At 46.4% G+C, this 15,596-nt stretch overlaps 1 protein-coding gene across 1 annotated transcript in view; it reads right to left on the bottom strand.

Annotated features, from left to right (window-relative positions):
• The window catches only part of LOC127629686 (cell adhesion molecule DSCAML1), a 171,421-nt gene that overhangs the window by 37,427 nt on the left and 118,398 nt on the right, over positions 1 to 15,596 (bottom strand). The window contains exons 13-17 of the mRNA XM_052106891.1: positions 14,253 to 14,349; positions 13,945 to 14,073; positions 11,822 to 11,989; positions 11,118 to 11,188; positions 9,026 to 9,266 (exon numbers count right to left, since the gene is read on the bottom strand). Coding sequence (XP_051962851.1) covers positions 9,026 to 9,266; positions 11,118 to 11,188; positions 11,822 to 11,989; positions 13,945 to 14,073; positions 14,253 to 14,349 — 706 coding nt within the window. The remainder of the gene's footprint in view (positions 1 to 9,025; positions 9,267 to 11,117; positions 11,189 to 11,821; positions 11,990 to 13,944; positions 14,074 to 14,252; positions 14,350 to 15,596) is intronic.

The raw sequence follows: 15,596 nt of genomic DNA, 5'->3' as shown, positions 1-15,596 counted from the left end.
GGAGGCCTTACCTGTGGAGCACCTATACCAGTACAGGGTAGCTTACGGTACTGCAGTGGCTTGGGTCAGCGAGTTCCTCCGCTGAACTGCGACCCACGAGGGCTAGGGAGGAATCGACCAGTGTCCCAAACCTGAGACCTCCTGGGAATGAAGAGCACTGTTTCCCTGGTTAGGGGAAGGGCGCTAGGTGCAAGCGATTCACCTGGTCAGATCGTGGGCGTGCCACCCGAGTTCTACGGGCTCGGTACCTGAGAGAACACGGGCGATACTGACTCAACTCAGAGATTGTAGAATCTCGCAAAAGTGTTAGGTGTTGCCCAGCCCGCTGCTCTACAAATGTCTGCTAGGGCAGTGCCCTAGCCAGTGCCCATGAGGGCGCTTAACACTCCTGGTGGAGTGAGCTCGGCCCGCAAGGGGGCACGGCCTGGGTGTGATAAGCCAGGGAAATGGCGTCGACAACCCAGTGGGCGAGTCTCTGCTTGGAGACAGCATTCCCTTTCTGCTGTCCCCAAAGCAGACGAAGAGCTGCTCAGAGCGTCTAGTGCTCTGTGTGCGGTCCAGATAAATACGTAAAGCACGTACTGGACACAGCAGTGAAAGGGCTGGGTCTGCCTCCTCCCGGGGCAGTGCTTGCAGGTTCACTACCTGATCCCTGAAGGGCGTGGTAGGAACCTTGGGCACATAGCCCGGTCGCGGTCTTAGGATCACGAAAGTATCTGCCGGACCGAACTCCAGGCGTCGCTAACAGAGAACGCATGCAGGTCCCCGACCCTCTTGATGGAAGCGAGCGCGATCAGCAGGGCAGTCTTGAGAGAGAGGGCCCTGAGTCTAGCTGAGTCAAGCGGCTCAAAGGGGGGTCTCTGGAGGCCCGTAAGGACGACCGAGAGATCCCAGGAGGGGAACAGGTTAGGCCGGGAGGGAATTATCCTCCGGGCACCTTTTAGGAACCTGATGATTAAGTCACGCTTACCAAGAGACTTGCCTTCTACCGTGTCGTGGTGGGCCGCGATAGCGGCAACATACACCTTGAGGGTGGACGGGGACAGCCTCCTCTCCAGCCTCTCCTGAAGAAACACGAGCACTGACCTAACTGCGCACTTCTGCGGGTCTTCGGCTCGGGAAGAACACCAGTCCGAGAACAGACGCCACTTTAGAGCGTAGAGATGCCTGGTAGAGGGGACTCTGGCTTGATTGATTGTATCTATGACGGTCGGTGGTAGGCCGGCTAGATCTTCCGCATCCTGTCCAAGGGCCAGACGTGGAGGTTCCAGAGGTCTGGGTGCGGGTGCCAGGCGTGCCCGTCCCTGAGAAAGAAGGTCCTTCCTCAGGGGAATCCGCCAGGGAGGGGCTGTCGTGAGGAGTGTGAGGTCTGAAAACCAAGTCCGGGTAGGCCAGTAAGGGGCTACCAGAGTGACTTGCTCCTCATCTTCCCTGACCTTGCATAGAACCTGTGCAAGAAGGCTCACTGGGGGAAAAGCATACTTGCGCAGCCCCGTGGGCCAGCTGTGTGCCAGCGCATCTGCCCCGAGGGGAGCCTCTGTCGGGCATACCAGAGCGGGCAGTGGGAGGTTTCTTGGGAGGCAAACAGGTCTACCTGGGCCTTGCCGAACCGGTCCCAAATCAGCTGGACCGACTGGGGTGGAGTCTCCACTCTCCGCCAGGCAAGCTTTGTCTTGACAGCACGTCCGCCATCACATTGAGGTTGCGGGGATGTGAGTGGCGCCAGTGACTCCAGTCGCTGCTGACTCCATAGGAGGAGACGACGGGCGAGCTGTGACATGTGGAGGGGCGTACTCCGCCTTGGCGGTTTATGTAAGCTACGACCGTGGTGCTGTCTGTCCTGACTAAGGCGTGTTTGTGCCGAATTAGCGGAAGAAACTTCTGCAGGGCCAGAAAAACAGCCAGCAGCTCTAGGCAGTTGATGTGCCTGCGCAGCGAGCCTCGGTTCCACCGGCCTGCGACTGCTGGCGCCCGTTACACGGCGCCCCAACCCAATTTGGAGGCGTCGGTCGTGACCAGAAAGCGTCGGGACACCTGCTGCAAGGGTACTCCATCCCTTAGAAAGCAAAGGTCTGTCCAGGGTTTGAAGGTCTGGCGGCAGGCAGTGGTAACTTTTACGTTGTGCGTGCCGCGGCGCCATGCTCGTCTCGGGACTCGAGTCCGGAGCCAGTGTTGAAGTGGTCTCATATGCATCAACCCCAGCGGCGCGGCCGCCGCGGATGATGCCATATGCCCCAGGAGCTGTTTGAAACGTTTTAGCGGGACCACGGTGCCTGGCTTGAAGGAAGCGAGGCATTTCAGTACTGACTGAGCACGCTCGTTGGAGAGACGTGCTGTCATTGAGACTGAGTCTAACTCCAGACCGAGAAAACTGATGCTGTGGACCGGGTAGAGCTTGCTCTTTTCCCAGTTGACCTGAAGCCCCAAACGGCTGAGGTGCCTGAGCACCTGGTCTCTGTGTGCGCATAGTAACTCTCGAGAGTGAGCCAGTATGAGCCAGTCGTCGAGGTAATTGAGTATGCATATGCCGGCTACTCGGAGCGGGGCAAGAGCTGCCTCTGCGACTTTCATGAAGACGCGAGGGGACAGAGACAGGCCGAAGGGGAGGACTTTGTACTGATACGCCTGACCGTCGAACGCGAACCGTAAGAAGGGTCGATGTCGAGGGCAAATTGAGACGTGGAAGTACGCGTCCTTAAGGTCTACCGCTGCTAACCAATCTAGATGCCGGACGCCAGATAGAATTTGTTTCTGGGTGAGCATTTTGAACGGGAGTTTGGACAAGGTCCGATTGAAAACTCGCAGGTCCAAGATCGGTCGTAAGCCGCCGCCTTTCTTGGGTACAACAAAGTAAGGGCTGTAGAAACCCTTCTTCGTTTCGGTTGGAGGGACAGGCTCTATCGCATCCTTTAATAGAAGGGAGGCGATTTCTTCGCGCAGGGAATGGGCATGTTGGCCGTGTACTGCGGAAAAATGTACGCCCACGAAGGGGCGGAGACCTGGCAAACTGAATTGCGTAACCGAGTCGAATGGTCGGTGCAGCCAGCGTGATGGGTTGGGCAGTGAAAGCCACGCCTCTAAACTCCGTGCTAGGGGCACCAAAGGGACGGGTTTTTGGGCGTACCGGCGGGGCTTCGCAGTGGTGCGGAACAGGTAACGTGGCGTCGGGAGGCAACTTGGCGTCCCGAGGCTCTGGTGCTGAGAATAAACTCAAAGCACTTACCTTGCTCCACGCACCCGGCAGGGGGCGGGTTCGTGACTGAGGAGTTGGTCTGATGCTGGCATCCTCTGGACTCGTCTGAACCGGCCGGCCGGGGAACAGTCGTGGGGCTGAAGGCGGGGACACCGCTTCCATGGAGCCGGGACTGTTGAGGCCTGAAAGCAGAGTGCCGTGAGAACGGCATTTGCGGGCCATATGCCCCAGAGACAAAGGAAATAGCTCTTTTATTGAGAATTTGGGTACCGCAGCCCCCGTTAAGGGGTGTGGCAAATGAAAAAACAAAGCATTCTCCTCCCGGCCCTCTACCGGGGGACGGAGCGGTCTTACCACCTCCGGAGCTAACTTCTTGGACTCTGGGTGCGATGTCTCAGGAGCACCTGGGAGCCTTCCGGGTCCTCGAGGGGGTCCGTGAGACAGAGGCGTGTCGCGAGCAGCTGGGGCTGAGAGCTGGGCCCGGGTTGAGCGGAGCAGGAGCTTGTCTTCTGGCGCGGGAGGGCGCTCTCGGCGAGCAGGCGGGGCATGGGCCATGGCGGCAGGCTTGCGGCGAGGCATGATGTGAGAGATGGCCTCCGTCTGCTTCTTTACCGTGGAGAACTGCTGGGCAAAGTCCTCGGCGGTGTCGCCGAAGAGGCGAACTGGGAGACAGGGGCGTTGAGGAAGCGAGTCTTGTCGGCTTCACGCATCTCGACCATGTTCAGCCACAGTTGACGTTCCTGGACCACTAGCATGGCCATCGCCTGCCCGGCGCTAGCGCTGTGACCTTCGTCGCTCTCAGGGCGAGGTCGGTCGCTGGCGCATTTCCTGCAGCGTGTCGGGATCAGGGCCACCCCGTGCATGTTGCGAAGTGCCTTGGCTTGGTGGACCTGCAGGAGAGCCATGGCATGCAGGGTAGAAGCGGTGCGTCGGTGGCGCTGTAGGCCTTCAGCTGTCAGCAAGGAGGTTGCTCTACAGGTCGGGAAGGGAGTGCGAGGCGACCTCGCCAGGTGGTAGGGGTACCGGGGCATAGATGGATCGCAACCGCCCTATCCACCTGGGGAATCGCCAGCGTACCCGTGGCGCGCTCCACCGTCGAGGGTGGCGGTGGACGAGCCTGTGGCGGTGTGATGAGTGGAGAGGGTGCTCTCCATGAAGGCGTCAGCTTGTCATGCACTTCCGGGAAAAGCGGAAGCGGGGGTGAGGCTGTGGCGTGCGCAGACCCCAGGAACCAGTCATCCAGCAGTGATGGCTGTGGGGAGGATGGAGGGTTCCAATCCAAGCCCACGCTGTTGGCTGCCGGAAAGCATGTCGGACCTCTGTGCGTCAGCCTCAGCCTGGGCGTGCAAGCCCAGGCGGCAGCCCAGGGAGTCCTCTGCATCAGATGCAGCGCCCTCCGATGTCGCTGGCGAGCTCATCGGCTTCCATAGCAAGCGGGTCGGCTGACTGGCTGTGAGGCGAGTCGCCGCCGCCTCGAGCACGGACAAGAATCAACGAGCGTGCTGGAGCGCGGGTGGTCGAGGCGTGCCGGCGGAGCTGCACCGCAGCCATCCCCAAATCGCCTCCATCGCCAGCCGCATCGTCCTCAATCCCGTGGGAAGAAGGAGCAATACGAGGCGGCTGGAGTGGCTTGCTCACGGTTGTAAGCAAGCCGCGACTGCAACGTTGTCATGGTCATGTTCTCGCAGTGAGAACATGAACCATCCACAAACGCAGCCTTGGTGTGATCGCTACCCAGACACACGAGACAGCGCCTGTGGCCATCGGAATCGGAGAGCACTCTACCGCATCCAGAAACAACACAGGGGCGGAAGGGCATCTTTATAAAGACACGTCCTTAAAAGGACGTTCAACGGCGCTGTGTTTTGCTCTTTTAGAGGAAATTACTCTTTTAAATAAAATCACTCTTTTAGGGAAAAAACTTGTGAGAGTTTTTAAATCTGCACTGTCGATGCGCCCAGGGGCAGGAATGCACAGCCGTGAAAACAGGAGAAAGCCGCTGTTGTGCACAGTGGAATCTAACAGTTATGCAGCAGAGGGATGACAGGAACTCGGTGTGTAGTATGCAGCAGTTGCAGACACGACCATCGGCTCCGAAGAAATTTTCTGAATGAACTCCCGTATTTGCGCCGCTTAAATACCCGTATGTCCGGGGGCAGGACATGCAAATACTGGTTGCCAACTCTCATTGGCCTTTTTTCATAGTTCAGAGGTGAATATCGGCGCTCAAGAGAGACCCCTAGTGTCGCTTCTCTGACACAACGTGGAGAGAGCGACAGAAGGGGAACACAGAATCTGAGCATAGTTGAGACAAATCCGTTCATCACATGACAGATCTTAGTCTAAGAGACCAGATTCCAGTGTCTTAATCTGTCCCACTTAGGTAGTTGTTTGTATTGCCTGATCAAATGTGTCTGTTGCTAATTTGTGTTGTATCTGTTGATGTAAATACAGTCAGTAAATACAATATAACCATTTGTATTTACCACAAGATTCAACATTGAATTATAATTACGTGAATTATGTGAACATGTTTGCTTAGTATGATAATTGAATAGCTTGCTAACTGTAGAAAATACATGACAGGATGTAAGTGCAACAGGCTAATTGGTTAGCATGCTAACTGGAAACACAAAGAGAAACTTTTCATTTGACCACGTTGCTTTGTGACATATAGCTTACACTACATGATGTATTTTCATGATTAAGACTACATAAATCTTCAAGCGATATTGCAGGATTTCCAATCAGGCACCGAACAGTATTATACAGTAATGCTTTGCTGGACATGGAATTAATAGTACCTTTTTAATAAAATAGTTTATAAGACATACCATGGCAATACCATGATATTCTTTAAAGTGCTTTAAAGAAGTATTCTTTAAATGCCATTGTACAAGAATATAGTAATCATTCAGAAACAAGGTGGAATACAGTATACATAATACAATGTTATTACCATTTGATACTATCACTGTACCATGGTACCAGCACAGTACATTTTAATAAGTCCCACATATCCAGATAAATACAAAAAACAGCCCTTGTGAACAATCCAATATTTGTGTACATATACGTGTATGAAAACGAGAGATGGTCATATAAAAGGAAAGGAAACTGCAGGAAAATAACTCGGGCACCAGTGGTAACAAGATACAATAGGTGAAGTGGGAACCGAAAATTGCAGCGAAAGAGCACAATTACATTGATATAGTAAAATGACTGCAATTGGGGCACTTGGTGTGGCCCAAGAGCATCAAAAACCTTGTAACTGCACTCGAAATGGACGGAACAATCACATCCCGAAGCTGAAGAGATGTGAAACGTTACTGTGATCTCGATCTTGAGCTGTTTCACCTACTTCACGCGTTTGATTTTACCGGATATGCTGCAAATGTGGTGCCGGTGATGTGCCAAATTGCGTCCCTGAATAAATAATGGTGCTATTGAGGGGACACAGAGGCTGTCTGTGTGGCTTGCTGGGGAGAGAAATGGTGTGCGGACAACAGGATGAAAGGAGGGATAGAGGAGGGATAAAGCTGGCTTGGCTCTATGAGGGAGCAGCTGCAGCTGGCGCAGGAAGAGAGGGAGCGAGTAAAGGAGATGGTGAGAGGAGAGGGGGAAGAGGGAGGAGGGAGAGAAGAAATGATGGTATTTTTATTGTGAAGATGCCTTAGGGTCCGACTATCTCTGGCCCTGGTGGACCACACTAAAACTGCCATTTAGAGTTGAGCGGCATGACAGAGCGCCCAAGAGCACAACTCTCAATAACACTTCAACACTGGCCCCAGAACCAACTTTCTCTGTTTTCAGTTGACACATGGTGAACAGGAATAGTGGGATTTTACAGAGCACTTGCAATATGTTTTACTATCGCCTTCTCAGCATAACACTTCCTTGAATCACACTAATCCATTTTCATTGGAGAACACTGTTTTCAGTTTTATAACATCATAATTTTCCAATGATTACGGTAATGGAGAGCATTTTAAAAACGTGAAGTTTCGGTGGAGGTAAACGCCATTCCAGTATAAATGAGAGGCATAAAAATGGTGAAATAAGTGCCTTTAAAAAAAAAATTGTTAGTGTGAATATGGACATAGAGCCATTTTAAAAAATAGGTCAAAATGACCCATAAGACCAAGGAAGAGTTTAACAGGAAGATAACAATCAGGGGAATGAAGGGTTATGTAGGTCCTGCTGTAAAAAAAAAAATTGGCTTAGTTTAGCCACATAATCTCAAAACGAACTTGACTTTCAATGATGCGTCAAAGTGACGGAGTTAAAATAGAAGTGTTTAAATATTGTGTAATAATTTTCTAATATTTAATTTTAGTATTATAATTGTTATCATTAAGAAGAACTATTTTTACCTCTTTGCAAGTCAGTTTTTACTGCTTCGAGTCATCCCCCAGCGTGAGTTATTGAATGTGTGCTGTATTTTAAAAAAAAAACATTGCCTTACACTTCACAGCGGGCATACTGGAGGAATGAATTTAATATTATTAAAAATATAATGTGATCTTAAGATGTTTATAACGATTGATTATGATAGATAAGACGTGATTATGAACGCAATTGCCAGCATGTTCACTGCCATGTTGTTTACATCGCAATGCTGCATGTGATTCTGACTTACAGAAAAGATGGTTCCAAAAAACTAACCCTTTCAATTTGTTGCACCAGAAGTGGTGAGAATAAGCGATGGGAGAACTGGAGGAAGGCTCAAGTGGACAAACAAGTTTCTTTGTTTGACGTCAGAAAACAATGGTGCATTGCTGCATCAAACCAGCCAAACTTTGGTAAACCTGGTAAACATTAGCGCAAATGTGATCACACCAGTGTGATTGCACACCTCTGAGCCCAGTCTAGTGTAATCTGAGATCGTACATGCGAAGGGATAAATATTGCAGTTGTTTGGTTCACAAGAGTGTAAATGAGACCTGTTCCCAACTAAAATGGACCAAATTGACATCTGAACTACTTTTTGGGCCAGGGACAGTGCGAATTCAAAGAGAACTGGATTCTTTTTTACTCAGTTCTGGGTCTTTGTGACTAAAGTGTAAACATACACTAAATTGTGGCTAGATTTATATGGTTTTATTTGGTCCAATCTGGTCATTTTTTGTCATTATCTTGTCCAAGCTCGTTTAGATGGTTGATCAGCTGGATTATCAAATTCACAACTGTAAGTTTGACAAATTTAGACAAGAAACTAAAAAACACAAGAGAACCACCGATGGAAGTATAAACTATGTTGAGGGAAGAACTCAACAGTTACATGAGCAGAAAAAGAACCCAGGAGCTTTCCAAAAATATGGATGGAGAAGAAAGACAGCAGGACAGACGTGGGCGGAGGGGAGGAAGGGGAAGTTGGGAAATAGAGGGAGAGATAAATGAAAGGTGTTTGGAGAGCAAGTGAGAGAGGATTGGGAGCAGAGAGGAGTGGAGTTGAAAGCCGGAGAGAGGGATCTGAAGGAAAGATAAAAAGAGAGAGAGGGGAGACAATGCGCTCAGCTGCAGATAATTAGACTGGGAGGAAAAGCTGCAGATCAGGGAGAGGGGCCTCGGCAGACAGGATAATTATAATAATTTTTCCTATGCTTGTTTTTATTACTATTATTCTTAACATCATCAATATCAATGTGGGACAGTGACACACTTTCGGATAAGGGCCATGGGCCAGAGTAACCCTGTCACACAACACATGCAAACAATCAGACAAGAGATATCCTCAGAGCTTTTTGACCAAAAATGTCTGACAGACAGATAGATAGATAGATAGATAGATGGATGGATGGATGGATGGATGGATGGATGGATGTTTCGTACCATCTTCAAGTGTGGTGGCATTGATCTCAGAACTGGAAGGTCCGGTTCCAGCCCTGTTGAATGCCTGGACAACCACGCCATACTGAGCAAACTTCTTCAAGTTATCGAGCGTGTAAACTTCGCTGTCACCTGTGGCTTTCATCTCCACTATACTGTATTGACCATTACTGCCTGGCCCATTTTCCCTATAACCGATCTGATAGCCACGGATCACACCATTCTGGAGATCCTTCTTAGGTGCCTGAATGGAAAGAAAATACAGTGAGACATAGGGCTCTAATTTTCTGACTGTGCTAGGCGCATCACAACACACAATGACCATGAGCAAATTCTTATCTAATTTTTCACGAGAATGCTAATTCTCAGTAATATTTCGTGCCAGGGCAAAGCGCTGGTGGAGGTGGGTGGGAGTGTTTAAGCTATCTGTTGGTGTATACGCACAAAATGTGTGTGTATTGTATGTCAGTGAAGTGCTGCATAACATACAACTTAGCATACAATTTGCTAATTTCATGAGAAATAGGTCATTCAAATAAGTCATCAAGATTTTCAATACCACATCTGTTTCAGCGCAAAGCCTAAATTCAGTTCCTGAATTTTCAAGTTTGGAGATTCCACCAGCAGGTGGTAATAAATTTCATTTCCAAATATAGGCACATCAAATTATGTCCATGACAATAATTGTTGTATCCATTTGATGAAACAGAAATGTATGAGATTTGTGTTAGACATCATGGTTTATTTTTATATTTTTTATATTTTTATATTTTCAGTTGTATTTATTATGTAATTTGCTTTAATATTTGTCCACCTGTTGTCGAAGAGTGAACATTAGTCACTATTAAAGAGACCGTGGAAGAAGCTGGACAGGGTAAATGTTTAGATTTTTACCACTTCATTATTTTGATTTGTTATATTTTCACTTAATTTGAAGTGGAATTTGACTTAGGTGTATTTCTAGTTATTGTTTTGTGTTTAAACGCATTGTATTAATATGTAAATAAATTAAATACATTTTTTAAAGGAAAATCGAAATGCGTGCAAAAATCCACAGCACAACCGGGAAGATTGATACAATCACTGTTAATACTAGCCATGATTTTTGTGTCACTTGATCAATATAGTTAATAATACTTACATTATAATTTAACTGAGACTACATCCAATTCCAGACAAGAATAACATTTTTCATGCATATAAAATGAGCGTGTCACTGTCATAAAAATATGCCAGACATTCAACAAGGACTCAGTTTATGCACAAAAGGATATAATTCTTATTTCTACTCTTCTAATGGACCCTTTTCACATATCTGTTATGACGTGTTTCTGGATTCTTTAACAATGTAAATGTACCAAACTTTTTTATATTTCCAATTTTAAAAATATAGTGTAAATGTATAACATTGTACTTTGTATTATATTACCATGGAATAAGTTTAAAAAAATCAGATACCATAGCTGCTGTGAGGCTTCTAACACATCTGCTGATTGATGACAGAAAATTTGGGCCATTTTCTCTCTTCTTATTGCTGTTATCCAGCGCCAAATATTTTATCTTTTTTTTTGCAAAGCTGTGAAAGCGTAATCGTTGATTTGATCTTTTGCTGTTTGAGCAAATGGGTAAGCAAAAATGTAATTAGCAGAGGTCTCCCATTCACCGCCATTCAAGTTTACCCTGCTATTCGTCTACTTCCGCTCTCCAACCCGGATATGTGAAAAGGGTCCATTCATTGCGTACAGACAGCCCATTTACACTACCAACTTTTATGAATACAGTATGCTGTCTTTGTGTATATTACTGGTTCTTAAAAGGACATGAACCCTCAGAATTAAATTGCACTTGACCCAGCCCATTAGCGCTTTGCGTGCGCAATTTCGCCAAACCCCCCTGCGCCTAGACTTAAAATGCCAATAATGAATGGCTATGCCCATTGACTTTGTACATAGCACTGAGCTTAGTGCTAGCACTGTTAAAATAGGGCCCATAGAATTTAAACTTCTTGAATCTTATCTCTTTTGCTGAACAAAAAATATTTTTTGGGGGGTACAAACATCCCAAAGAATGGTAAGTCTGGGAGATGCAGGCATACCTTCCAGGTCACACGGATACTCTGAGAGGTCATTGGTTGGAGAATCACATCCATAGGTGGACCATCAGGGGCTGTGAGAAGAAGACAATAGAGGTTACAACATGTCAGAAGAATATCAAATAAAACGCTTTATGCCCCTGCTGAAAAGACCACCATAACTACTTATGAATTGGCAAAATCTTAACAGTAAATATGGTGGCTGAAAGCTTACAGTCAAAAGAGGCAATTGGCTTTTTCAAACAGTTTACTTATGAATGCGCTTGCGTATTGACTGGACCAGCCTGACAAATCATGTTTTTTGCATGATTTGAGCTGAAGATGCACAACTCATGACACGACGGTTGTCAGATATTATTGCTGATTTAAAATATGTTGCTTCATCATAATCTTGACCAACTGGAGGTTTTGCAATATGGCCACTGAGTATCCTGAGTAATGGGATTTGGATATAGCAGCCAGGTATCTTAACTAGCTTAACCAGCAAGACTTCCTTGATTTACCAGAAAGACAAGGCTTGGCTGACCAAATTTTGCTGGGGGATGCTAGAGGATGGCATGAATATGCGAGTCCACCAGTGAAACCAAACCATCCCTAACCAGTATAAACAAGCCATGAACAGCATGGAAATTCAAGCTGGTATAAGCCAGTCTTTTCAGAAGGGGTATGTGGAGTTTGTGTGTGCGTATCAGGGACAGTAAACGTACGTGCTTCTTCTGTGCTTATAGTCAGCTCTTTGCTGGCTTGACTGCGTCCGATCTTGTTGTAAGAGTACATGCGGATGCTGTACACGGACGCTGGATGGAGCTCCACAATATTGGCCTGGTTGTTGGTGGGCGATATCTTCCGGGTGGCATGTTTCAGCTCCCATGGGTCTACAACAGAAACAAAATAACATGGATATTTAACTGCATCGCACCTACAGTGAGGAAAATAAGTATTTGAACACCCTGCTATTTTGCAAGTTCTCCCACTTAGAAATCATGGAGGGGTCTGAAATTGTCATCGTAGGTGCATGTCCACTGTGAGAGACATAATCTAAAAAAAAAAAAACAGAAATCACAATGTATGATTTTTTAACTATTTATTTGTATGATACAGCTGCAAATAAGTATTTGAACACCTGTCTATCAGCTAGAATTCTGACCCTCAAAGACCTGTTAGTCTGCCTTTAAAATGTCCACCTCCACTCCATTTATTATCCTAAATTAGATGCACCTGTTTGAGGTCGTTAGCTGCATAAAGACACCTGTCCACCCCATACAATCAGTAAGAATCCAACTACTAACATGGCCAAGACCAAAGAGCTGTCCAAAGACACTAGAGACAAAATTGTACACCTCCACAAGGCTGGAAAGGGCTACAGGGAAATCGCCAAGCAGCTTGGTGAAAAAAGGTCCACTGTTGGAGCAATCATTAGAAAATGGAAGAAGCTAAACATGACTGTCAATCTCCCTCAGACTGGGGCTCCGTGCAAGATCTCACCTCGTGGGGTCTCAATGATCCTAAGAAAGGTGAAAAATCAGCCCAGAACTACACGGGAGGAGCTGGTCAATGACCTGAAAAGAGCTGGGACCACCGTTTCCAAGGTTACTGTTGGTAATACACTAAGACGTCACGGTTTGAAATCATGCATGGCACGGAAGGTTCCCCTGCTTAAACCAGCACATGTCAAGGCCCGTCTTAAGTTTGCCAATGACCATTTGGATGATCCAGAGGAGTCTTGGGAGAAAGTCATGTGGTCAGATGAGACCTTTTGGTCATAATTCCACTAACCGTGTTTGGAGGAAGAAGAATGATGAGTACCATCCCAAGAACACCATCCCTACTGTGAAGCATGGGGGTGGTAGCATCATGCTTTGGGGGTGTTTTTCTGCACATGGGACAGGGCGACTGCACTGTATTAAGGAGAGGATGACCGGGGCCATGTATGGCGAGATTTTGGGGAACAACCTCCTTCCCTCAGTTAGAGCATTGAAGATGGGTCGAGGCTGGGGCTTCCAACATGACAATGACCCGAAGCACACAGCCAGGATAACCAAGGAGTGGCTCTGTAAGAAGCATATCAAGGTTCTGGTGTGGCCTAGCCAGTCTCCAGACCTAAACCCAATAGAGAATCTTTGGAGGGAGCTCAAACTCCGTGTTTCTCAGCGACAGCCCAGAAACCTGACTGATCTAGAGAAGATCTGTGTGGAGGAGTGGGCCAAAATCCCTCCTGCAGTGTGTGCAAACCTGGTGAAAAACTACAGGAAACGTTTGACCTCTGTAATTGCAAACAAAGGCTACTGTACCAAATATTAACATTGATTTTCTCAGGTGTTCAAATACTTATTTGCAGCTGTATCATACAAATAAATAGTTAAAAAATCATACATTGTGATTTCTGGATTTTTTTTTTAGATTATGTCTCTCACAGTGGACATGCACCTACGATGACAGTTTCAGACCCCTCCATGATTTCTAAGTGGGAGAACTTGCAAAATAGCAGGGTGTTCAAATACTTATTTTCCTCACTGTATATCCAGGCCATTGTTTCTAAAAAACACAGAACATTGTTTGTTGGCGTGCAAGAAGAACCGTTTACACATCAAATAATTCAGATATGAATAAACAAGTAATGAAAAGGGAAAACTAGGACAAATGCAGATGTATAAAACGCAAAATAAGGCAATACATCCAAGTAGTAATGGCACAGGAATCCATTCAGGTCCCATTCATCTTCTCACAGAGGTTATTTGCTACATATTTTTCTGACACACATATACATATTTAATGTACAATCACAATGTAATTCAGCCAAGCTTGAAATGGAAACAAAGCAATGCCACACCGGATTTGTTCTTGTACTCAATGTCGTAGCTCGTGATGATGCTGTTGCCGTCAAACCGCTGCGTCCACCTAAGGTTCATACTGCGATCTTTGACCTCTCGCACCTCCAGCTCTGGGGGATCAGGTGGCTCTGCAAACAAAACAAGTGGAAACGTCTTCAAACAGATGGGGGAGATTGAGACACATAGAGAGAGAGAGTGAGAGAGTGAAGAGTAAGAGGTGGCCTGGAGGTAAATTATTGATTTTGTGTCTCTAGATAAAGAGTATAATGTAAGATGTGAGCATGTTGTTCATGGCTGATTGTCTTGCCTTGCACCGTCAGCTGGATGAGCCCTCGGCCCTCGCCGTATGAGTTGATGGCATGGCAGGAGAAAAAGACGGAGTCCCCGCGCTCAGCTGGCTTCAGCTGTGTAAAGAGAGAAAGTGTGTTAGAGAGAGATAAGAGGCTTGTTTAGGACTTGTTAGGGGCTGTTCATATCAGACCAGTTTTTACCTCAGTTTGAGCAGTTTTGAACTGTTTTCCTATGGAAACATGCACTAGGTGGACATTTTGACTGCCGTGTCGCTTCTAGTTAAAGCCAATTCAACTTGTTCAAAACATGTCTCAAGACCCATTCATTCGGTTCCATCCAGGGCCATTCACACAGCACTTTTTCAATTGTTTACCTATGTAAATGTGCGCTACATCTCACGGTCTCGTGCAGGAGCACCACGTTCTTTAGATGCCGCGTTAAGTTAAAAAGAACTGTTAAAAACATGTCTCGAGACACCTGCATTCTGTTGTATTTGTAGCATCGCATCTTGCTTTGTTAGTGCTGGTATGCGTTTGTTGGGAACGGCCCCTTATGCAAATGTTTTTGAGGACCACTTTATGGTTTGTTGTACAATATAACTATAATTAGGATGTGTTATGTGGACAAGGGTATATTGTTTGTTAGTAGATTATGTTGTTCACAACGAACAACGTTTTGTGTCTGTATGTGCTGTTTTTAATTTGTTTTCCTATGCAAAATGCGCAAGGCGGACGTTTTGGTTTAAGCGGCTTGTGCAAGAGCGCTGAGTTTTTTAGATAGCACATCAAGGTAAGAAGAACCTCAACTGTTAAAAACGTGCCTCGAGACACCTGCATTCTTTTCTACTCATTATGATGCATTTTGGTTTTGTAGCACAAGAATGTGTTCGGAGTGAACGGCTCCTCACACAATTTTCCTCATGATTGGGGACATTTACAAGGTTTTTGAATGTTTTTTAAGCTGAAGTGTATAAATGTATCAATGTTAAATTAAGCTAAATATATTTGAGGTTTAGAAACTACAAGCTTGGGAAGTTTGAGAAACCTGTTTGGAAATATTCACTATTTTTGCAGTTCCGTTTGGTGTTACTAGCCTCACAGACATTACAAACTTCAGTAGTAAATATTATTAAGTCAAATAATCACTCTAGCGAATCCAAAACCCGTTTCTATACATCAGGTTATATCTATCTCTGAAAATAAAAGTTAATTTACACTGATTGGGACTTGCTATCAATTACCAGTACAATTTTTACCAGTCTTATTACTTTTACAGACTCCACCATTCAACATCTGCGGTACTCCCACGCTGACTACATACACATATACTGTATGAGTGAGTGGGTGTACTGTATGTCTCA

Source organism: Xyrauchen texanus, chromosome 36 (genome assembly GCF_025860055.1).
Source record: "Xyrauchen texanus isolate HMW12.3.18 chromosome 36, RBS_HiC_50CHRs, whole genome shotgun sequence".
Taxonomy (NCBI): Eukaryota; Metazoa; Chordata; class Actinopteri; order Cypriniformes; family Catostomidae; genus Xyrauchen; species Xyrauchen texanus.
Note: the sequence above shows the minus strand (reverse complement) of the source record. Positions and strands in the feature narration are given on the sequence as shown.